The sequence below is a fragment of the Sebastes umbrosus genome, chromosome 8 (genome assembly GCF_015220745.1).
Source record: "Sebastes umbrosus isolate fSebUmb1 chromosome 8, fSebUmb1.pri, whole genome shotgun sequence".
Lineage (NCBI taxonomy): Eukaryota > Metazoa > Chordata > Actinopteri > Perciformes > Sebastidae > Sebastes > Sebastes umbrosus.
The window spans coordinates 24,393,552-24,418,473 of NC_051276.1; the positions used below are offsets into that span (position 1 = coordinate 24,393,552).

Below are 24,922 nucleotides of genomic sequence, written 5' to 3' on the forward strand. Positions count from 1 at the left end.
TGTTTTATTTATTTTGTATCATAGAAGTGAGAAGCAGGGGAAACATTTAAAAAATAGATCATTTTCTAGCTTGAAAATAAAAGTGAAATGCAGCTGGTCAGACTCTGTGAAGATGTTGCTTTTCAGTCTGGGCATTTTTCAGTGTTGCATGAAAATGACTGCAGTAGCCCAGCTGTGAAAATGTGTTATGGACAAGTTATTGAAAGGTTTTACAAATTACTTGTAAAATAAGCGTGGGCTCCCTGTTGGCAGTCTCAGTAAGGTGAGGAAACGCTCTGGTAAAAAGCTTGTTTTACTAGGGAATTAAAAAACACCCCTGTGCTTCAGCATAATGAGACCTGATTCTCTGCTTTTTTTCAGGGAGCAATATTGAAATACCTCCCCAGCATCATTAATGACATCCAGACTGTGTTTGATCCTGTGGAGCTCAGGTAACTCTCCAGAGGGTTTGCACAGCAGGAAATGATAATTGCCTGACTCAGTGCAAATTATCATATTTACTTCTGAGCAAAGGAGGCGTTATTCTCAATTCCTGCTGCTGCTGTAAAATCAACCTGTCATATGTGCTGCTCATTAGACCTCCGTGACAATAATTACTAGATGTGAAATGTGAATGGCGTTCCGATTGTCACAGCTGCTCCTTTGGCTCTTTTTCTTTCAGCGTTCTCCTGGCGAAGTTCATTGAGAGCATCCCCGAATCCCAGCTCGTGCGTCAGAAGCTGGGCTGCATGTGTAAGATGGTGGAGAGTGACCTTTTCAGGCAGCCAGGTAGGAGTCCTCGAGGCTTCGAAAACCACATAATGACATTTTCACACAAGATGAAGGAGGGGAAAAAAAGCTCTGCATCACACCTACATACAAGTTTGTCAGGTCAGCTCCATTAAAAGGAAATGTGCCGTGTGATACAATGAGCTCAGTGTTCCTCTGCTCCGCCGCCGCAGATTGTCGAGACGTGCTTCTGCCACTTGTCACCGACCAGCTGAGCGGGCAGCTGGACGACCACTCGAGTAAACCGGACCACGAGGGCTGCGCCCAACTGCTGAGCACAGTGTTGGACAACCTGGACCGCAAGGACGTGGTGAGGATTCAGAATTCACCTTTAGACACACAGAGGTTATAGGTCTAATGATGTGTTCACACCAAGAGCGTGGCGCGATTACATACGAAGTCAATGCAAAGAGGCGAATAGATGCGAATTTGCGCCGGGTGATGTGAATTGCGTGAATGACGCGACACACACACAATTCGCGTCATTCGCGTATTCGAGCGAGAAATTCACTTACTCACTTATTCATTCATTATTTGTAAAGAGACCGCCCAAAACTCTGTGTATAAATGTATGTGTATAAACCACAGACTGTCTATGGTATAAACAACAACGTCGCTGCTGTATTTATGCCTAAGTGACGTTATCTTGAGTGTTGATTGAGTAGCTGCATAGCCTGGCACTGATCGATCCAAACTCCATCCAGAAAACAAGAATTTTAAAAGTTGTTTGCTTTAAAACATGTGTGTGAAGGCATTTTAAAAGAAACACCCTCATTGGAGTACTGGTCTGTTAGGATCATCTGTTGTAGAGTGAAACGTGGGTAAAACACAGTAGTAGTAGTGCAGCTCTTATGTATTGCGGACAGACCTGACAAAGCCTGAATTCATAGTTTTTTACAAATCAGCATTATTATGTAGTTATCTCGGCATCCTTTTGATCTGCTTATTGCAATTAAATCACAGCACAATCTGTTTATTTTGGGTTCATACCACAGTGGTGACACGTGGCTTGCTAGATACAGTCAGTGTAATGGCACTGTATGTGAATCCAGCTCACCGCTGGGTGATGTTATGAACCCAGATACGACGCTGTTTGGTTTTCTGACATATCTGGGACTTCCATAACATGTACAAAGCAGCAACAGTGGTTATTTTTTCTATGGTTGATAGCGGAAAGAATTGGTATCTATGGAGACAAGCTCCTTCTCCTCTCCGGCGCATCTAGTGTGAATGAACACAAATGATACCAGCGGTCCAACCTGCACGAATTGGAAAACGAAAATTCGCTTCGCTCTTGGTCTGAACACAGCATAAAGGGTCGGTACACACAAATGACAGAAATCCCATCTAGCCAGCGTGATATTGTGGGTATAAATCGGCCGAGATAAGTTTCATCCACGGGGTGGCTGACCCAGACAGACAGGGTAAAGAGCTCAGACCTCCGTGGGGACCTCAGAGTAAAACTGCCGCAGCTGTGCACGGAAAGGAGCCACTTGAGGAGATTCGGGCCTCTCTTTAGAGGTTTTCTGGGCACGTCCAACTGGAAGGAAGCCCCCGGGCGTTCTCAGAGCATGCCGGAGGAATTACATACCCCATCTGGCCTGGTAGCACCTAGTTGTCCCCCTGGACGAGCTGGAGGACGGAGCTAAGGAGGGGAACATCTGGGCCACCCTGTTTAGCCTGCTGCCAGATAAGCGGTTTAAAATGGATGGGTAGTTGGAACACCTAGTCATGCATATAGTTAGATAATGGCTTTTATTTGCGTACTGTAGGTTTTGAGATATTTGTCTCTGAGATTTCTGGTAGTACCACAATACAATGGAGGTGAATGGAATGTTGTTTGTGATGCTCACAGCATTGAAAAATGGCACCAACATCTCTTTCCTCAAAGGATCCCCCAGTTGTTTGACCAGCAAGCGAAAACACAAAGATATTTAGTTAAAGGAGCAATATGTAGGACTGATAGCTCGTGGTTTAAAATGGGTAACAGCAGACCACATTTCAAAACATTGGTGCCATGGCCCGTCTGCTCCTCGATGTGACTGATAGAAGTTAACGCACGTTTTCGCAATTTGAGGGTTACCTTCTAGACACGACCGCGTTAGCCTCTGACCAGCAGCAGTTATAGGAATCACTTCACCAGCTGTGTGTCTCAAACACTCGCTGCCTTGATAACCCAGCTGCACACGGACCACAGAGAGATGTGCCGGGGCTTTTCAGGTCGGGTAGAATCTAAAGTTATGTTATCTCTGGTGATCCAGTTCGTTTGCGTGCTTCCATGGCTGCAGAAGGCTGTGTTTGTGTGCCAATTTGTTTCATATGTGGCAACGTGGTGTCGAAATGGGCAGTGGACGGGATCCCACCGACCAAAACAAAAACAGACGTTCCGGACTGGAATGGGAATTTCAAAGGAGAACATACTGGCTGTAGCATTGTTGTCGGAGAAGCCAGCATTTCAATATAGCATGTTTCCTTAATCTCTGATGACATATCGTGGTCATTTTATGATTTATTACAGTAAATATATTACATATTGGTCCTTTAACTATAATTTAGGACAAAGAAAAGCAGCAAATCCTTACAGTTTGGAGGCTGGTAGCATGAAATGTTTGGCATTTTTGCTTGCAAAATCAGTGAAACTGTTAATCAGTTATAAAAAATGTTGCAAAATAGTTAAGCTTTAGTTTGTTTCGTCTTTTCTACTGAAGAAATAGTCCCAAAGAAAACCTTTGACAGTAACTGGAGGAGGGTTCCTAGGAAGACATGCTGCTGTTGATTTTTTTAAATGTATACTTTCAATTCTGTGAGCACCAGAAAACAATTTTTTTAGTATCTCAAAACATGGGAAAATAAAAGCAAAACTATCCTCAAATAAGTGAGAATGTAGGTTGTTATTTTCCTTTTTTTTGTGTAATTGAGTGAACCGACCCTTTGATACTGCCAACACTTTGTAGCATGTCTGTGTCGCTGTGTTTCAGCTGATAATTGTACTTGAGGCTGTTCTTTCTGTTCAGGGTCCAACCAGAGGGCACGTTCAGCTGATAATGGAGCGGCTCCTTCGCAGGGTTAATCGCACTGTCATCAGCATGGATAGATCCTCCCCTCTCATTGTAAGACAGAAATATGTCCTTGACGACTACGTCCTCAGCATTCATTTCAATATTAAGTGCACTGACATCAACAATAGCTACAATAGCTCTGCCAATCTTTTAAGAGCCACAACAGTAACACAAATACAACAAGGAACGTGCTGGTTTCTTTTGGACAAATGTTTCACAGTGAAATCATGTGACTCCTCTGCGACAGGGCCACTACCTCGCCTGCATGACGGCCGTCCTGAAGCAAATGGATGACATGCATTACGCCCACTACATCAGCACCTTCAAGACAAGACAGGATATCGTTGTAAGTGTCCCGGTTCCTCCCCTGTCGGCTACATCTTGTCCTGAAACAGCCCATCAATAACAGGCATTAAACCACCCAGGCCACTTACTGCTCCTTAAGGGAATATTGATTATAGACATTTCATGCAAGGGATTGGTCTGACATGATGAGGATGTCAATGGGTCTCCATTATAGCCGTGGGAGCATTGTGTGTGCCTGACACATAGACTGTATTTATAGATGGACGACGTGTGTCCACTTCCTCCCACTGTACTAAAGTGAAGCCAAAGTATCCTGAATACGGGAGCTACCATCTTGACATTTTGACGTCATTTTGGAGCCAGAGTGCGCAGAAGTGATGGGAGGCACTAGGTAGCTGTTTGGCTAGAAAGACACAACAACTAACCATAATATCACTATAACTACATTTATGACCAAATGACAGATATTCTATTACACACAGACTGTGAAGTGAAGCTTATGTAAAGGATAATGTACAGCAATCCAGTCATTGTTGTGAAATGAACCCAGACAGGGCGACTCAGGGTGACCCCAACGCAAAGCCCTGAAGGGGTTTATTTCACAACAATCGCTGTACATTATCCTACTTCTTACGCGGCTACTTACTTAAAGAAACAGTGTGTAATATTTTGAGGTATTTATTAGCAGAAATGAAATATAACATTCATAACTATGTTTTTATTGGTGTATAATCACCTAAAACTAGGATTGTTGTGTTTTCGTTAGTTTAGAATGAGCCCTTCATATCTACATAGGGAGCGGGGCCTCTTCATGGAGTCTACTATGTTGCTCCGCCATCTCTAGAGAGAGCCTTTCACGTTTTTACGTTGCAGATTGCGACCACACCACTAGATGCCGCCAAATCCTACACACTGTAAGCAATCAATGATTTGACACACACAATCACAGACCCTAGAATGCCGTGATTGACCAATCAGAATCGAGTAATCAACAAAGCCGTGTAATAAGGAAAGTTAAATCTCCTCTCTCGTACATATAAAGCTCCGGCTGTGCGAGCTGTCGATCATGACGTCTCACTCCCTTTTATAGTATCAAATAACTAATTAAAACCAAACTGATCAGAAAAACAAACACTTGAACATACATCAGCGTGATGAGAACTACCTAAAATGACAGAAACCATCTTTGGAAAAAAATGATTTGATGTGTACTTTTTAGTTTGGCCCATGTACCATCCACTAACATGGAGGGGGCGGGATTTATGACCTATACTGCAGCCAGCCACCAGGGGGCGATCGAATGGTTTGGCTTCACTTTAGGCGAGCTGTCATATCGTCCATCTTTATAGACAGTCTGTTGCCTGACATGAAGCAGCGCTGCTTTAGATTTGCTTGGTTTGTAAATAATTTATTGTATTTCTTTACTGCTGGTGTATGCACACTGTCGCTTTAAAGATTTTCTTCCTCTGCTGCCCTCAGGACTTCCTCATGGAGACATTCATCATGTTTAAGGACCTCATGGGAGACGTGTTCCCCGCCGACTGGATGGTCATGAACCTGGTGCAGATGCAGGTCTTCCTGAGGGCCATCACCCAGTACTCGGACGTCCTCAACATGTACTTTCTGGACCAGGCGCATTTTGAACCCCAGGTGTGTCTTTGTCCTCCCCCGCCTTGTTAGAGGTTACATTTCTTATTTAACACAAAATCAAAAGCTGGTGTTATGAAAAGGTAATTATGGTATTAATATTTGAAAACCCTGCTCCCCTCGCAGCTGTGGAATAACTACTTTCATTTGACCGTGGCGTTCCTCGTCCACAAGACGCTGCAGCTGGAATCCTTCTCTCAAGAGAAACGAAATAAGATACTGAACAAGTGAGATCATTACCAATTCATCAAAAAGATTATTTAAATGGAGAAAACTTAATTTAACAGTCCTTTGATTTAAATTTGCCACAGATATGGAGACATGAGGAAGACTATTGGGTTTAAGATCAGAGATATGTGGTACAATCTTGGTGAGTATTTTACACCATCTGATAATGCTGCTATTATCATAGAGTTTGTGGCACTGTTTATTCAGTGCCTGCCAGTAAAGCAAGGGGAATGACAAGACAATATTTTTTATTGTCCGGTTTCACAGTGTGTTGTTGTTTTTGTTTGACCACATTATTAGATTTGTCCTCTGTTTGTTGAGAAATGAAGATGCAGCTTATTGCCTTCTCCAATCACACTGTGATATTTCTGCGTGATAATGTTTCGTTGTCCCTCAGGCCCTCACAAAATGAAGTTCATCCCAGCCATGGTCGGACCCATTCTGGAGGTCACGCTGGTGCCCGAGCCCGAGCTGAGGAAAGCCACCATCCCCATCTTCTTTGATATGATGCAGTGTGAGCACAACTTCAGCCCCGGACGCACGTTTGAGACGGTAAAAAGCTACCTCAGACGTTCAGGATTTTGCTGTTTTTTGTTTAAAGTCGACTGGCTGAGTAGGACATTTGTGATGAGTATGATGATTTTTAATTCCCCTCTTGTCTTTGCAGTTTGAGAATGAACTGATAACAAAACTGGACCAAGAGGTAGAAGGAGGCCGAGGGGATGAACAGTACAAAATCCTGCTGGAGAAAACGTAAGGCCGAGGAGCAGATCAAACAGGAAATATTTCTTTTAATCTGAAAGTTGTTTAAAGGGATAGTTCGGGTCTTTTGAAGTGGTGTTGTATGAGGTACTTATCCATAGTCAGTGTATTACCTACAGTAGATGGCAAGCCCCCAGTTTGGAGAAGCAGACAGGAGTACCGACACAGGAGCGAAGCAATGTGCTGCAAAGGTTCACCTAAAAAAATCAATATCAGTTTAAGTGCACGGTATATTTAGAACATTTTCACCGCTTTACCTTTGGTGAATCCGAACTAACTTTTTAAAACATCATAGTCACACAATAACACAAACAACCTAACTGCAGCGTTAGACTGCGAAGTAAAATTACTGTTTTTGTGAATGGAGTCTGGTGGCTTTGAAGAGAGCATAGATAACGGCTTCAGTTCCCCGTCGGAAAGGGCTATCTTACGGCAAGGTAAAGCGGTGAAAATATTCTAAATGTAGCGTACAATTAAACTAATATCGATTTTTTTAGGTGCACCTTACTTTTAGGTGGCTAAAATATGTTTTACTGCCAGCCCCGTCCACAGCAGTACATTGCTTTGCTTCCCTGTGGTAACTTGTCGGTTTCTCCAAACTGGAGGCGTGCCGACCATCATCTACTGTAGGTAATACACCGACTAAGGATAAGTACCTCTTACAACCCAACTTCAAAAAATCCAAACTATCCTTTAAAGTAGTACAACACAATGATCAAAATCCTTCTATTCTGTGTGATAGGGAATTCACATAGGAGTGTTTCTAAAATACAACAAAGGCATTTTTGATTGTGTTTTTGAAAAAGTCCTAAAGGAGCCAGAAGGACAAGACAGTCTGTTAGAATTGTGAGCAACCTCTAATCAATAGGGAACCCCTCTGGGACGGAAAGTACTCTCTCAAAGAATTGCAGAAAACAGATTTTAATGTGCTCGTCAGGAGGAAAGGCAGGCTTTGGCATACTGATAAACCCAGAAATAGCCATTTACAGCTAAAAGAGTTTTGTTTGTGTGTGCAGGTTGCTGGAGCACTGCAGACGCCACCGATACCTGTCACAGTCAGGAGAGGAGCTGGCCCTGCTGCTGAGCAGCCTGCTGGAGAATCTCCTGGCGTACCGCACCATCACACATGACGAAAGTCCCGAGCACCGCATGAGCTGCACCGTCAACGTGCTGGTACGCCCTTTGCCTATATTTACAAAAGGGTTAACACTGTCTGTGCTTGTACATAGAGCAATTACCATGTACTGTTCTGCAAATTGCTTCAGAGAAAAAATGTTTTCAAGAGGACGCAATTAACATTTTTTCTCTCTTGCAGAATTTCTACAAAGAAAAAAAGAGGGAGGACATTTACATCCGGTGAGTCAGAAAGAGACACGTAGCATCTGGTTCATGGACCAAAGGGCTAACTGTGTCTAATGTGCTCTTGTAACCAGGTACTTGTACAAGCTGCGAGATTTGCACCTGGACTGTGAGAACTACACAGAGGCCTCCTACACTCTGCTGCTACACGCTGAATTACTGGAGGTCTCCAAACACATCAAAGTCTTTTTTTTCAGCTTTGAGCTGTTTAACCCTTCCTTATATTACCCTGCTTCTGAATGTATGTTGATTTTATGGTAATGTGCTTCCCCAGTGGTCTGAAAAACCCTGTGCATCTCATCTGATACCTGGAGACAGCAAGCATGTGTGGACCCAACAGGAGCTGAAAGAGCGGCTCTTCCAGGAGATCATATGTTATTTGGACAAGGGCAAGGTGATTATTAACTGCACTTGAGCTGGTGTCAAAAGGTCAGATTGCCTTTTTTTAGGAGCTGTCAAAGTTAACGCGATAATAACGTGTTAACGCAAATTTGTTTACGCCATTCAATTCTTTAATGCATCTTCAGGTTGTAGTGGGCTCAGTATTAAAGCTACAGAGAAGATACTGCAACTGAAACTATAAAATCGAAGGAATTCATTGGTTCAATCATGTCATACTAGCTTGTCGCAAAGGAGGTTAAATAACGCTCCAAATTTACGCAAAGTTTTAGCAAGGAAAAACTGTCACGGCCATTTTCAAAGGGGTCCCTTGACCTCTGACCTCAAGATATGTGAATGAAAATGGGTTCTATGGGTACCCACGAGTCTCCCCTTTACAGGCATGCCCACTTTATGATAATCACAGACAGTTTGGGGCAAGTCATAGTCAAGTCAGCACACTGACACACTGACAGCTGTTGTTCTCTGTTGGGCTTGAGTTTGCCATGTTATGATTTGAGCATTTGTTTTATTCTAAATGCAGTACCTGTGAGGGTTTCTGGACAATATTTGTCATTGTTTTGTGTTAATTGATTTCCAATAATAATATACATACATTTGCATAACGCAAGCAGATTTGCCCACTCCCATGTTGATAAGAGTATTAAATACTTGACAAATCTCCCTTTGAGGTACATTTTGAACAGATAAAAAATATGCGATTAATCGCGATTAAATATTTTAATCGATTGTCAGCCCTAGTTTTTTGTTTTTGCATAATGCATACATTAGCCGAAGATGTTAGCATTGTGAAAGCGGTGGGGAAGTTACTTAAGCCCTTTGTTGTGTCAACCGTTTTCCCTCGGAAGACAGGTGGGGGTTTCACTGAGAGGACAGCCGTGGGAGCCAGATGGCAAAGTGTGGCTTGTGCTCCCGTGTTGTTATGTTTTTGTTTTATGTCCCCTTTCATCTGAGCGATGCACATGTCTTCTCAGATGTGGGAGAAGGCCATTGAGCTGGGCAAACAGCTGGCCAAGATGCACGAGAGCCACATGTTTGACTTCATGGAGCTGAGCCAGCTGCTGGTAAGAGGACGAATACTTTTCAATTCAGCCTTACAAACAAAATAATCTGAAAAACTCTGAAAAAGTGCAGCTTTTATAAGCTGATATGAAAAAAAAGCCATTTTATTGTTAAAGCTGCAGTTGGTAACTTTGAGCAAATATAATAAAAAGTTATTTTTATAAAACGGTCACTATATCCTGACAGTAGTGCACAAGATGGATAATTTGTGAATAAAATCATGTTCCTCTGTGTCCTCCTAGTGCTCAGTGTTTTACAGATTATCTGTCAGGATATACTGACCGTTTTATAAATATATATATTTTTTAATCATATTTGCTCAAAGTTACCGACTGCAGCTTTAATACCTCTTTAATATTAGTCTGAATAGTGGACAAGTATTGTGTACCAGCTTGTACAAAGCTGATGGAGATGGAGAAGAGATAAGTGTGTTTTAACCCCTTCACCCAACTCATTTCCTGACACATGCTATTGGATTTCATTTATCATGAATTCTTTTATTTTGTATCCATTAAGGGACTATTACAACACATCAATGTGTATGTACTGCACCCTTACAATCTTCTTTGTCCTCTGTCACAGAAAAAACAGGCCGGGTTCTATGAGAACATAATGCATGCAATGCGGCCACAGCCAGAGTACTTTGCTGTGGGATATTATGGCCTTGGATTCCCTTCTTTCCTCAGGGTAAGGAAATGATTACCTATTTCAATAAATAAAGCCTTAAAACCACCATGCACCATGCTCATGCTATGATCCGGCTTTTGGAAACATTTCATGTGCGATAATGTCGATAAAGGTGATTTGGATGACACAAGAGAATGTCAGAATGAATACAGTCCTGTCACGACTCTGCACAAGCACACCTTTCATAGATTATGGAAAAAAGCATAAGTCTAGCTTGTTATTGAGCTTCATTTGTTGTGTTGCACTCTGAAATGTTCTGCTACAGAACAAGATGTTCATCTACCGAGGCAAGGAGTACGAGTGGCTCGAGGACTTCAGCTTAAAGCTGCTCTCTCAGTTCCCCAACGCATCGCGGATGAACAGCACGGCGCCCCCTGGAGACGACATCAGCAACTCCACTGGACAGTGTATCCTTATAATAAGCCACATTTTAGCCATGTTAGCAGCATGTTGGCTCAAGGGAAGGCAGTGAGGTGGATATTTGTGGTTTTATGTGAAACATCTCGACAACTATTGAACTATTGATATGTATTTGTCATGAAATTTTGTACACACATTCACGTCCCCCCTCAGGATGAATTGTAAAAAAATTACCTACCCGTAACTTTTCATCTAGTGCCATCATAAAGTCAATATTTAATGGTGCCCTATATGAGATGCAGGGCATTAATATAACAGCAAACAGCTATTTGCTAAGTAAAGATACAGAGGAGTCTACCTGAGCAGAGAATGAAGTTACTCTCCCTCTGTGTGTGTTGTAATCTAAGCTTCTCCTTGCTTTGTTGACATATCTGGGCCAGCTGTGTGTGCTTTCTGTGTATGTTTGTGCACTAAAAGCACTGGCATTGCTTTTATACTGCGGTTACGGATGATAACGCCATCCCGACCGACAGTGCCGTCACGGAAGCGTAGCATCCACCCTCTGGTTCTCCCCCAGGTTAACACTGTTAGCTCTGTTAGCAGTGTTGCCTCTGTTTTCACTGTTTGAGCTATTAGCACCGTTACCTACGAGCCGCCGGATCAACTCTTGCAAATTTTGAGAGCCGTGCGGAGACAATAGAAATGCTCCCAATCTCGCATTTAAATGTGCCTGATAATTTGGTGTATGACTAAATCTCGCAAAATGTATCACATTCCCATCAGCTGCAGCTGTACCTGTTGCTACCTATTGTTGTTTTCTTCCGGTCTGTGAAATCTTGCAGATGCCATTAGGAGCACCGGAGGACACAGAGGCACATGATTTTTGTCAGATTACCTGTCTCATGCACTACTGTCAGGATATAGTGACCGTTTCTTTAATCATATTTGCTCCAACCTGCCTACCCCAGCTTTAAACTTGCTAAACATCAGCATGTAAACATTGTCATTGTGAGCATGTTTGCATGCTGACAGATCAGTTATTACTGTAAGCACTACTGAGTACTAAGCGCAGTGTCATATTGCTTCTAGCGTGACTGCAGACTTGTTTGACAGTTACAGATTTAAAAACATAATCTTCTTCACTGTAACTTTGCTTTGTCTGCTCCTACACACTATTCCTGGTCTTGTCCTTAGCTGAACTTCACAGACATCCAGTGCTTCACTGTCAAGACTGTTCTCACCGTGCCGCCCCAGTTTAAAGACAAGGGGGTTCCAGAGCAGATATTAAAGTGCGTAACCGAACACTTGCAGGCTGATTTATCTTCTCGTGAACGCCTTTGGATTTATAGTTCTCTGGTCAAGCTGCTAACTCACCGCTGTCCTTCCCTGTTCTCTTGCAGCTATTACAGAACCAATGAACTGGACCAGTTCAAGTATTCCAGGCCCTTCAGGAAAGGTGAAAAGGACCCAGACAATGAATTTGCAGTGAGCATTTTTTAAATTACTAGAAAAGTACTGAGCTCATGTGTCAACACGCACCCATAAATAATAAAAAAAAATTATAAACAACCCTGCGTCTGCGCATACCTCACTCTGAAGATTAATAAAGACATTAAAATGTCACCCTTGAATATTTTATTGATATTTATTCTGCCTTGCAGACTATGTGGATCGAGAGAACGACGTACATTACGGCCTATCGCTTCCCAGGGATTCTGAAATGGTTTGAAGTCAAATCTGCCTCAGTGGTAAGAAGCCAACTTGATGCTCCAACTTTGTTGTTGTTTCACTTTAAAGAGGACCTATTATGCTTATTTTCAGGTACATACTTGTATTTTGTGTTTCTACTAGAACATGTTAACGTACAAAAAACGCTTATTTTTCTGAAACACTCTGTTTGAGCTCCTGCCCCCCCCATCCCCTCCCGAGAAGCCCTGTCTGCTCTGATTGGTTAGCTGGCCCACTCTGTTGTGATTGGTCAACCAAACCAAACTCTTCGGACTCTGCTCCAGCTTTGCTCTAACTAGCTTTGTTTGAGGTTGTGCCAAACTAGCCGCTTGGCATGTGTTATGCAAACGTGTTACTTGGTGACATCGCCACGTTATAGAAGAAAAGGCGGGACTTCAAGCAAGGCATTTCAGGCAGTGCAGGAACAGTGTTTCTGTGGAGGAGAGTAACTCCCTTTGGCGTGGACTTTGGGCTTTGTAGCTTTGCAGATCTTTTATATGCACAGCAAAAATATAACACACTGGAGGAAAGGGAAAAAGCACAAAAGCATAATAAGTCCTCTTTAAAAATTAAAATTCACATTGTCCTTCATGTAATTCTCCCGATGTGCAGGAGGAGATCAGTCCTTTGGCGAACGCCGTGGAAACCATGGAGATGGCCAATGAAAAGCTGAGTAACCTCGTGCAGCAGCAAGCCTGCGATCGCTCGCTGTCCATCAACCCGCTATCCATGATGCTCAGCGGCATCGTTGACCCCGCTGTCATGGGCGGCTTCTCCAACTACGAGAAGGTTTGACTTCTTTGTTTAACAAGACAGTTCTTCAGCAGAGTGCACAAATAGACAGATAAACAGAGACAAGTAAGACAGTCAGACAGTATGTAAGAGTTCAGAGCCCCCCAAAAATGTGCCACTGTCTGACTCCTTCTGTGCTGCACTGTATTTGTTAGATTTGAGCTGTTTGCTGAATCAGGTTCAGGCTGTGTGCACAGTTGGCCCTAAAGTAATTCATTTGGAAAAGAATATACTGCTATCAAACATTGCCAAACTACACTAATATCCAATCAATCATACAACTGTAAAATAGGGGTGTAAGAAAATATTGACACACATGAGTATCGCGATATTATGTTTTGTGATACTGTGTCGATTCTCAGAAAAAACACTTTATCAATTTTTAATTAACCTCTGAAAAATGCGGACACGGCTCAGTTCTAAAGCTAGAGTGAATATACTGGCATCATATGAAACTAGAAAGCCTTGACCGCTGACCTCAAGATATGTGAATGAAAATGGGTTCTATGGGTACCCACGAGTCTCCCCTTTACAGACATGTCTACTTTATGATAATCACATGCAGTTTTTGGCATGCAGTACAAATGTGTTATTTTCACTTATTCTATTTCTGCATACTGGGGTCCCTAAACAGTGTTGGAATTTCATAAATTGGGTATGAGTGTAAAGATGAGACTCTTGTGCATCCAATGAGTCCAATTGTATTTATGTGTAATAATGTTAGACCCCACCGTAGCCATTTGACATTATGACTTTTTTTACTCAGATTTTATACATATGGTGTGTCTTTACTATGACAGTTTTCCTCAAATTAGTTTTGAAAAAAATCACAATATATCGCCTTGCTTACAGTATCGCAATATATTGAATCGTCACCCCTGTTTCATGATACGTATCGTATTGCCAGATTTTTGCCAATACACAGCCCTACTGTAAAAAGTGTAAAATATTTGTTCTTTAACACGAGTGCTGGCTGGCCTCAAGCCTGTTTTGAGCCACAAAGTTGTATTCATAAGGGAACCGTCGTGGCCTCTTTGTCATGCTGTGGAAATTGTATTTTTAAGAGTTTGTTGAAAAAGCTGCCCAATTTTCATCCTCTGTAGGCATTCTTTACGGACACCTACATCCAAGAGCACCCAGAGGACCACGAGCGCATCGAGGTCCTCAAACAGCTCATCGCCCTGCAGGTAAATCCTTCCGCCATCATTGTCATTGACACTGGACATTCAAAGCGGAGCACGTTTTGTAATACTTAAGTGCGTCCGTCTTCCCCTCCAGATCCCTCTCTTGGCAGACGGGATTCGCATCCACGGGGAGAAGGCGACGGAGCAGCTGATGCCCTTACACAACCGGATGGTTACTTGCTTCCAAGACCTCCGGGAGAAAGTGGAGAAGCATTACGGCGTCATAACCTTGGTGCGTTGCCAGCCGCAAACTCAATTTAATGGAAGAGGGTGCCAACTTAAGCTATTGGCCCTCTTGCCTTCCTATCAAACGCTTCTCATTCAAAGCAGAGTATATATTAGCGCAGGACCATAAATCTTCCTTTAGCCAGTCCACTGCGACCCAAGTTTTTTTGCCTGTCATTGTGCTCCTCCCCTGCCAAGATTCCCTCGGTGATGCTTAATCCCATTTGTGTGTCCCAGCCGAGCTCTCTCACTGAGGGGAAGAAGAGCCGCGTGGGCTCCGTAGTGATGCCCTACATCCTGTCCTCCACCCTGCGTCGCATGTCCACCGTCTCGACCCTCTCCAATGCCTCCTCGGGTCTCTCCAGTGGCTCCGCATCCTCAGATGGACCCTCCAGCATTTCCTCCCAAGAGTCAGTCCCCCGCATCCTCTCCCTGCTTCCTTTTGTCTACCTATCCCTCGGCATCACTACAGAAACTGCTTTCTTCAAACACTGATTCTTGTGTTTTGTTGCTCAAATAAAAAAAAAAGTCTTTATGATTGTACATCTCTTTTTCTGCCCCTGATTATTCACCAGCAGTTCCTTGTTGTCCCGTCCCAGCGACCGTAGGACCTCGGTTCTGTCCCGCTCGGAGGAGGACAACAGGATCGCTAGAAAGAACCGGAAGGAGTGGAGCGTCAGCAAATCCCAGGTTCTGCTGGAGAGGCAGGATGCAGATGAGGTGAGGCCTCATGTCCAGGTGCTATTTTTACATATATATAAGTTCTGCTATTTTCATTTCCGTGACAACTCACTTCCCCTCAGGTGATTATATAAGCTGTTTACAAGCGCATCCTAATATTGAGCTTCAGTTACTCAGTTGTGAATTGGGAGTAGCTCCATTATGCTCGACTGTTTTTAAAAAGCCTGTGTCTTTGTTTTCCGGTGTTTGTTCCAGACTCCTCCGGAGAAGCAGCAGAGACCCAAGAGTTTACAGTTTGGAGACCGACGGCTCCCCCTTTCCCTGTTCCAGGGCGCTTCCTCCCAGCTCAACCTGTCGAACCCCCTCAGCCCGCTACCGGCCTCTCCGAACACGCCTCGCACACCGCGCAGCTCCAGTATGTAGCAAAAAAACACTGCTGCTCTGACAAACACCGCACTGCATGTCATCATTTTATCTTAAAAGTATGCCAAAAAAGGAAGAATACCATGCCGACTTACCTTGTGTAAGCACAGTGTGGTCTATAGGCCTAATCAGGTCACACACACAAGCATATTCACAGATTATTGCGGTTTGAAATGTTTTTTTCCTTTTTTACTCCCGCGGTAGGTTATTCATCGCTTCTCAGCGACTTCGACGTCAATACCATTGACACCCCGGGGACCCCCCCACCCATGCCTCCGAAGAAACACCCGCACGAGATTGACAACCCTGGGTTCCCTTCAGAGGTACGGCTGCTCGGAGAAAATAGCACCCCCTCACTAATGCATATTTAATGGCGTGTAAACGTTAAAATATTCTGTTTTTATTTTATTTTTTATTTGAAGTCCTAACATGAACTCTCTTCGCTCCTTTCCCCACACAGTTCACTCCGCCGCTGCCAATGAAAATCGACAGCAAGCCTCCTCCGCCGCCTCCGAAAACGCGGAAGTCCATGTTCCCCACATATGAGCACACCCCCCACTAAGGCTCCACCTACACACTGGCTTTAAACTTTCACTAATTCTCGAATTTCGGCAGTGATGAAAGCGCCACAGTAGGGTACAGATGCTGGAACATCCGCATGGGATGTATGCATGAAGTGCAGCGGGAAAAAGAATCTTTCTGATGCAAGTCACTTATAATTCCAAGCAGTCCTTTGTTCTCAAGTTTTAGTTTTGTTTTTAAGCCGCAAGGAAGAATATATGTGGGGTTATTGTTGTTAGAGGGTACTACTGCGCCACAATGGATATATGAATTTAGGTACATAAGGTCACTAAAGCCTTGGATTCAGTGTGCTTTTTAAGAGGAAATGAAACAGTGATTAGATGCTTTTTTTCTTGAAGAAAAGTCAGTATGTTGTACAGATTTTATCACTCGCAGGGAAAAGGAATGACCAATGCTGCAATGTAATATTTAGCTTTTATATGCTGGAGTGACACTGGATGATTTCTCCCCCCTCCCCGTTAGCTGTTTACCGGCATTCCATATTTGAACAGGAAACAGCTGCGTTAGATACACGTCGAACTTGATCAAGAGCAGGGAATACAATGTACAGAATGTAACTGTTGGTTTGAACTGTAGTTATTTTGTGTTCAATAATAGTATGATCAAACCCATTACCCCAAACCGCAATGTTTTAGAGACACTGGATGGCATTAATGAATGTGTTGCAGATTATGCATTTGTTTTGATGTTTATGATGAGCTGAATACTGTAAGTGATGCTTCCAAACTGCATCACGTTGATGTTGGTGTTCAGTGGAAGTACTTAAAGGGATAGTTTAATTTTGGGAAATGCGCTCTCTTGCCAAGAGTTAGACAAGAAGATTGATGCCACTCTCACATCTGTGTGGTGAATACGTAGCTGGAGTCAGTAGCTGGTTATCTTAGCTATGTCAGCATAGCACTGGTTCCCTTGACAAAAAGCCAATGGGATTTTTCCATTGGATTTTGGATTATTGCAGAAAATAAGCTCTGTGGTAAACAAACGTTTATGATACTTACACGTTTTGTTCAGCAAGATAATCTTCACAAATGAACATCACTTTTATGATTTTTGAAGTGTGAATGCAATCGCCAGAAGTAACAAGCTAACGTTAGGCTATAGACAAACTACATTACGGTCACATGACTTCACGTCACCACCACTAAACTAAAGGCGGACTAGTGTTCGGTGTGATGATGCTTAGTAGAATCATTCAGCCACTTGTTAGCAACCGCCTTTTTTAAGACACGTAAAAGCTTGAGTGGGATTTTATGTCGTAGAACAAAACATTAAAATGTCTTAAGCTTCTGTTAACCACAGACCTTATTTCAGGCATCTAACTAAAAGCCCATTCAAAAATCCTGTTGACTTCGATACGAGGGGAACCGGAAGTGCTAAAATGCTAACTCATTTCCGTGTTTTAGGACTCAATCCTGCAGCACTCAATTAATATGTTACATCTTATTTGTTTAATGCATACAAAGCGTGTAAAAAGTGTAAAAATTACAATTTGTGGTTTTTACAAGGAGTTATGTGCGGTTTCACACAGAGTTTATGCTAAGCTAAGCTAATCGGCAGCTGGCTCCAGCTACTTATTCTCCATACAAACACGAGAAAGGTATCGATGTTCTCATCTCGGCAACAAAGTAAATAATAGCGCTTCCCAAAATTTCGAACTGGTCCTTTAAAGAACCCTAAACGCTGTATGGTGCAAGCATAAATGCCTTTGAAGTTCACTTTAGTTTTATATATCAGGTCTTGGCAGATTTTCTTTTTTTTATCAATTCATTATTGACATTTAAATTATTGCTATTCGTTGAATTTTAACTATTTTTCTGCACACCCAGTGTGAACAGACATGGTTTATTTTTATGCAGCATATATTGAGTCTCTAATTTCTGCTTTACTGTGCGCTGTTTAAATCTTTACAATTAATGTGCCTTCAGAGTGCTAAATCTATGCATGTTTTTGAAAATGATCAAACTGAATCGATAATTAAGCTGTCAGTATTTTATTTTTATATCTTAAATTGTTTTACAAGGGACTTTTTTGTACGGTACGCATTTCCTAACAAGCATCAAAGAAATTTTATACAAACAGTGCCTCAAGAGATATATAATAATCTTTTTTTATGAACAAGCTGTTGTTGACTGAACAAAAATAAAGACTTATTGAAAGACCAGCAAATTCCCATTATTGATTGTTTTAGAAATTCATCTTCTCCGTCTATTAACCACAGTCCTGTCGGCACAGTGAATACAGATCACTCTCTGTGCCCTCGCTGGAAACTTGGCACTCACACAAGTCTCGCACGGACTCCACTGGGTGCTGCTGATGGCGTGAAAAATCACCCATTCGCTCGAAACATCCGACAAACTGGCGTGGAAGTGATTTATGCATTTTCATATACAATTACAGTAGGTGTAGGAAAATGAGGCCTCTTTAGCTCACGCTGATGCAGGAGATAAAAAGGCATCGTCTGGGGAGGTTGTCTGCAGGGAGGAGTTTATGAGATGTTTATGGGAGTTGAGTGATGGGTGCCGGTCTTGCTAATCTGGATTGCTAATGGCCTGTTCCTTCCTGTCAGATAGTGAAGTATGGGATATCGCTCTCCCTGAGTCTCTGGAGCACCAACTGTTTGAAGTGATGTTCACCCATGCAAGAGGAGCAGTGTTGCAACTGCCAGGTTTTGGCTGGATGTGCAGGAACATCTCCATGGAAACAATCTCCATGCCGTAGACATGTTTACAGCTTCATGCTGTATAGAATCTGAGGACATCCGACGCAACAGTCTCTATCCTTTCATGTACATCGCACACTCTTTCTCCAACTTCCTCTCAACTGACAATACACTAGTGACACATGTGTGTCTAACTTTGAGTTGTTCCAGAGTCTGAGGTCATACACACACACACACAGTTTCCATTACCTTTAGACAACGCTCAGTGGAAAGCAGTTGGATAGTTTTTTCCATGTAGACAGATACACAGATGGTTGCAAACTCCTAAAAATCATTTTACAGTGGTGGAACATTACGAAGTACATTTACTCAAGTTCAATCTTGAGGTACAGTACTTGTACTTTTCTCAAGTATTTAAATTTTATGCTACTAACTTTATACTTATGCTACATTTCAGAGGGAAATATACTTACTATATGTATCAGCTATAGCGACATATACGTATATTGATTTTTCAGATTTAGATTTTACACTTAAAAACACAAGATAAAATACAACATATTGTTAAAGATTAAACCAGTGGTGCCAAACCTTTTTGGTTTGTGACCCCTTATGATAAAACAGCATCTAGTTGGGGCCACTTGTCACATTTCGGATGTCTTGAATTGTTTTTTGTGGTAACTATTGTATAACAAGAGATGAATGCATACGAACTTGTCTAAATTACAATCCAAAAATACGTCAAATTCCATTGAAGTCTATGAGATCTTCGGTTTTCAATCCCGCCAAAAGGGGGCGTGGCCTTGACTTTTTTGCGAAGTATGTGCCGGTCTGATGTATCTTTCACTGAAAAAAATTAATGAATGATCTCATGACCCTTCAGATTTATCTTATGACCCTTTGGAGGGGGCCGCCCCCTAGGTTGGGAACCACTGGACTTAACTATCTAACAGTGAAGTTAAAGTTAAGTAGCTCCACCTCATCCAGCTACGACAGTAAAATGATGCTTATACATGAACGCAACAGTATTAACAATCTAATAATGTCATATTCTGTTATTATATGTCAGTCATAGAGGAGACACACTTTTGATACTTTAAGTATATTTGGCCTATATTGCTTCTGTACTTTTGTACTGAATTACATTATTGCATCCGTATTGGCCAGTATTTTATCATACTGAGTGGTTTTTGCTCCTGTCATCATGCCAAACCCAACAGAGAGAGTAAGACCTGGGGATGGGATAGAAGTCCAGGCCGTTGTACGACTTAACTCCCTCGCATCAAAGGAAGATATGCCCTTTCTTACTTTGTCCATTTAGCTGCAGGAGGGATCCCCATCCTCTGTGTGTGGAGTGGGATTAGCCGCACTATTGTATCCTTGCTTTGAACCTCACTCGTTGATGCCAGGGGGTGTGAATTAATGGAGCATTGCAAAGAGGTCTGCTGCATTTTTTGAAACCCTATTTACACAGGCTAGGTTTGCTGGGCATGAGTGCACTTTTCAGGAACGCCCTGCTTCACACCCACGCACGCAGTTACACACAATCACACCTGGGAGCTGCCGAGTACGGGCGTCCACACTTCTGTTGAGGACCAATGAACAGATACACAGGAGAAGGTGGCGATCATAAGTGCTTTTCCCCCCAAGTTTTTGTTCCCTCCCCAAACCGTTGGACTGGCAACCTTCCAGTTATAAGCAGGCTCCTGTTGTCCCTGCGTGCAGCTTAAACCATCTGCAACCTGAAACTCTTAAAACCTCTGTGCTTTCTTGTTTTATTAATATGCTCTGTACTCCACAGTCACATGTATTTTTTAACATTTTCAGATGGGCACGCAGTTACATCATGTCCAGGCAACCATGCTTGGGGATCTATTTTACGGGCCCGACCATTATTTGTTCTACTGAAATATTAATATTCATAGATACAGTCTGATGAGCCTGTGATTTGGATGGAAAGCTGTTCACCTGCCTGGCTCAAACAGCTCTCCCCCGCTCTAACCGGCTAACGCAGCTAAAATACCATATTGATGTAAGAAATTGCAATTAATGGCGATAAAGCAGGACAGTAGTCATTATTGAAATTGCTAGCGCGAAAGATAAAAGAATAAGTAACTTCAAAGTTTTTAATAAGTTCAGACAATGACCAATTGATTTCAGCACAAAGACCTCCAGTGAGAAGTAAATTGGCTTCTCAGGTTTTAACTTTCGCCGGAGCGCTGCTGGGTTTGGCCTTTTGTTCGGGCACCTTCAGACAAGACAAACATGGATATTCATCCAGGCAGACGTTAAAGTCGTGCACCAGAGCTTTCCAGAAAGTCTTCTTCCCGTAGATGAGCACCACGGCGGTGACGGTCGTGAAGATGGAGGTGAAGAAGAACGTGAGCCCGATGATGTTCTGGTGGTTCACCGATATCTCGTAGTTGACGTACAGGTCGATCACGAGGAAGAGGATGAAGACGGCCACTAGGGACAGAGCCATCCGGATCACCCTCATCTGGCTGCCCAGCTTTGGCCCGTGGGCTCCGTTGGTGATGGCTTTCATGTGGCGGAGATGGGTAGCCAGGTGGAGGGAGATTGAGATGCAGCATTTCACCATGAGCACCCCCGGCAGCACGTCGGCGAGGAGCAGGTACATGGCCTCGTAGATCTTGCCGGAGGGGTTTTGGGGCATCAAAACCCCACAATCTTTGTTCGGCACGGTGAAGTTGTCGGAGTTAAACACAGCCAGCATCGGCATGCAGGTGCCCACGCCGCACAGAGGAATGAAACAAACGGCCAAGGTCACGTGCTTGAGGATGGCGGCTTGGATGTGCGTGTAGCAGCGGTTGGGCGTGTTCACCAGCTTGGTGCTGTAGTAGAAAGTGAGAAAGCTGGTTTCCCACATGATGGTGAACTTGAGGCTGTAGATGGACAGCAGCATGACGGCGTACGGCAGCTCGGAGATGCGGCACTTGCTGTCCACCTCGTCCATGGTCATCCAGAAGTAGCAGACGAGCTGGTGGGCCACGTCGGCCACCGACAGAGCCACGATGATGGTTTCGCTGGGACTCCACTTCTTTTTCTGCCTGTAGTTCCACAGACTCATCAAGAAGATGTAGACGTTAAAGAAGACGGTAGTGACGGCCAACAGGCCTGTCAACACCCAGAGGCTCATTTTATCCATGATGATACTCTTCCTCCCAAACACACATCTGCAGAGGAAACCTTTATGAGAATAACTTCTGTGTGGCACTCAGCAGTCTGTGTTGCTCTGAAGTGTTTTGTTTTTGCTTTGTTCAAAGAGATGAAAAAACAATTATGCACACACGCTCCAAACCAGAGGATTCTTCATTTCTGTTTTTTCGGTGGGGCCTGGGGAACAGATTCACACATTTAGCTACATAAAACACATCCAAATAGGCTCAATTAAAATCTTCTAATACGGTTAAGAATACATGTGAAATCTAAAATGTAGGCGGCCATATGCAAGACGAAGTAGCTGAGGTAAGAAGGTTAGAGCAATTAGGGTAAGAAACATCCATTTTTTACCTCAAACGAAGCTCCCATGGGGGCGGATGAGGCTTTTCATCACTCTGAATCCCACTCAAGGTTTCTGCTTACACTCTCTGTCACAATACGTTGTCAGACTCGATAGCTTTGGCTGCAGGTGAGGATCCTTTGTTTTGTTTTGTTTTGTTTATCCCTTGCCTGAAGTTGTCTGCAAGAAGCACACAGCAAGGTGAAATCCTTGGATTTACGTGTGCCTCGACAGGGGATTTATATAGAAGCAGTGGGAATGATTTGCATCAGTTGTGACCACAGGTAGGGGTGGTGACGGTGAATTTGCATTGACACAAGATGGGCAGGATATGAGTCCATTATGAATATATCCGGTGACTTTACTGTATGTCAATCAGTGCGGCGTGACAGCTCAGCCAAACCGGACTCCGCATGCAAATGGTTATTCCTGCAGCTCGGCCGCATATTTTACAAACACCAAACCACACACACACACACACACACACACACACACAAACACACACCTATTTACCTGATAAGAAAAGCAAATCACCTTTGAATCACCTTCAGAAGCCTTTCTCATGCACCACCTTATCGCCGTAGCTTGTGCCGTGGAGGACACTAACTTTGCAGACAGACTTTTAACAAGACGTTGATTTAAATCATATTTTAGTTTATATTTCATTGAGATTATAATAACCATCATTTATAAATGGTAGATTGATGAATTAAATTGATTGATAATAGTTGTTTTACTGTTAACAAACAACAAAATGATAATTAATGTTTACTAATGATTAGTAATGCTATAATATATGTTATTTTAACAGCGTATTGATTAAACTCTTCATCTGTTCTGTCTTCATGGCTCATCATTAACCTCTTTCAGAGTCTGCCGCTCCCTCCTGCTTGCAATCACCTCATTCCCTTCACCTGGGTTTCCTTAGCCACCTCCTCACCTGCAGCTTGTTCCCTAATCAGTTCCTCAGTCTATATAGTTCACCGGTCGCAGAGAGATGCCTGCTGAGACAACGTGACCCTTTTTAACATTACTCTAATATTTGCGAGGCTATCATTCAACTGTTTAGTTGCTGCAACTGAAAAAGCAGTTTGAAGTCAATGTTGTGGATCAATGTTTGATGATCCTGTTTGTCTTACTTTAACATGAGCTTTTAGAATAAATTGTTTAAACCTGCAGTATATTATAAAGTAAACAAACATAATATAAACAAAAAAAATCTAAGTTGTATTTGTCGATAATATTGCAATAGTGGTTCGAGTTTGTTTTTTTTGTCTAGTGCTTTAAGAGCTGGTTTAAAGACTAAAGCCTTGCCAAGCATTTTGCAAAATACATCACTTTTACTGTTTCATACTACATACTACTGAGGAACGCAGTAGTGCATATGTACTGCATATGGGTGGCAAAACACTAGACAATCTGGAAAGTGACTGGTGAACTAGGACTGGTGTAGATGGGCTGAGGAACTGATTAGGGAACAAGCTGCAGCTGAGGAGATGGCCAAGGAAACCCACGTGAAGGGAATGAGGTGATTGCAAGCAGGAGGGAGTGGCAGACTCTCAAAATGACATGAGAGGTTAATGATAAGGCATGAAAACAGAAGGTTGAAGAAATAAACTAAGACTTGGCAGGGGTTGTGACACCACAGCATGCAGCCAGAAGCTGGAGATTGAACCGCCAACCTTGCACTTAAAGGATAAACTGCTCTACCCACTGAACTACAGCCTCCCAAAACAAACTATTCCTACCAAGAGTGGGATTCAAACCCGCAAGGACTATATCCATAAGATATTAAGTCTACTGCCTCAACCACTCAGCCATGATGATGAATTATTAAGACATAATTTGTAAACCTTTAAGAAGTTATTTGTAAAACATCTGTAAACATTACATAGATAGATATTTGTGACACTTTGTTCATGGTTAATAATTGATTTGTAAACCGTCTATAATCATTATTTGGATGGCTATCATAAAGTTGCAACTGATAATTATAATACCTTGTTAAATGGTTAATAAATACTTTGTAAAGCATCTATAAACAATATATAGATAGATAGGTAATATTTTTTCAATGGTTAATAATTGGTTTCTGGTCCATCTATCTATGTAATGTTTATAGATGTTTTACAAACGATTTCTTAAAGATTTACAAATCATTTAGTAATCATTAACAAATACTTAATATAGTATATCAAATGTTATAATGTGTGCAACGGTAAACTGTTAGAAAATACTTTACTAATGTAGTCAGAATGTAATTGTTATCGTCTCTTATCAGCTATGATACAATATAGAATTTATAAACTAATTATTTCATATTTACGCAAACTAAGGATAGAAAACAAAAATTATAGCATTACTAATAATTACTAACCATTATTGATTATCATTTCCCTGTTTGTTAACAGTAAAATAACTATTAACTAAGTTTAATCAACTATCAATTTACCATTTATAAATGATGGTTATTATAAAGTGTTACCTTTGT

General features: G+C 42.3%; 2 protein-coding genes across 5 annotated transcripts in view; one reads left to right on the forward strand and one right to left on the reverse strand.

Annotated features, from left to right (window-relative positions):
• dock5 (dedicator of cytokinesis 5) overlaps positions 1-17,278 on the forward strand; it is a 41,785-nt gene extending 24,507 nt beyond the window's left edge. For 2 of the 4 annotated variants that reach the window (XM_037778161.1, XM_037778165.1), the window contains 28 exons: positions 361-431; positions 662-768; positions 942-1,078; positions 3,783-3,878; positions 4,075-4,173; positions 5,613-5,783; positions 5,907-6,007; positions 6,092-6,150; positions 6,406-6,560; positions 6,676-6,761; positions 7,787-7,943; positions 8,086-8,126; positions 8,204-8,294; positions 8,404-8,523; positions 9,503-9,592; positions 10,173-10,277; positions 10,543-10,684; positions 11,845-11,926; positions 12,038-12,122; positions 12,299-12,385; positions 12,978-13,154; positions 14,261-14,344; positions 14,436-14,573; positions 14,804-14,976; positions 15,142-15,286; positions 15,503-15,662; positions 15,875-15,993; positions 16,131-17,278. In XM_037778161.1, coding sequence (XP_037634089.1) covers positions 361-431; positions 662-768; positions 942-1,078; positions 3,783-3,878; positions 4,075-4,173; positions 5,613-5,783; positions 5,907-6,007; positions 6,092-6,150; positions 6,406-6,560; positions 6,676-6,761; positions 7,787-7,943; positions 8,086-8,126; positions 8,204-8,294; positions 8,404-8,523; positions 9,503-9,592; positions 10,173-10,277; positions 10,543-10,684; positions 11,845-11,926; positions 12,038-12,122; positions 12,299-12,385; positions 12,978-13,154; positions 14,261-14,344; positions 14,436-14,573; positions 14,804-14,976; positions 15,142-15,286; positions 15,503-15,662; positions 15,875-15,993; positions 16,131-16,232 — 3,180 coding nt within the window. In that variant the 3' untranslated portion in view covers positions 16,233-17,278. The remainder of the gene's footprint in view (positions 1-360; positions 432-661; positions 769-941; positions 1,079-3,782; positions 3,879-4,074; positions 4,174-5,612; positions 5,784-5,906; positions 6,008-6,091; positions 6,151-6,405; positions 6,561-6,675; positions 6,762-7,786; positions 7,944-8,085; positions 8,127-8,203; positions 8,295-8,403; positions 8,524-9,502; positions 9,593-10,172; positions 10,278-10,542; positions 10,685-11,844; positions 11,927-12,037; positions 12,123-12,298; positions 12,386-12,977; positions 13,155-14,260; positions 14,345-14,435; positions 14,574-14,803; positions 14,977-15,141; positions 15,287-15,502; positions 15,663-15,874; positions 15,994-16,130) is intronic. The other 2 variants (XM_037778162.1, XM_037778163.1) reach the window with 2 other exon arrangements.
• Positions 17,279-20,658: 3,380 nt separating this feature from the next.
• Positions 20,659-22,601, reverse strand: LOC119493361. The gene is made up of 2 exons (XM_037778580.1): positions 22,443-22,601; positions 20,659-22,265 (listed from the first exon to the last, which is right to left on the reverse strand). Exon 2 carries the CDS (start codon positions 22,075-22,077, stop codon positions 21,106-21,108), a length of 972 nt encoding a protein of 323 aa, XP_037634508.1. The 5' UTR covers positions 22,078-22,265; positions 22,443-22,601; the 3' UTR covers positions 20,659-21,105.
• Between the last annotated feature and the right edge of the window lie 2,321 nt (positions 22,602-24,922).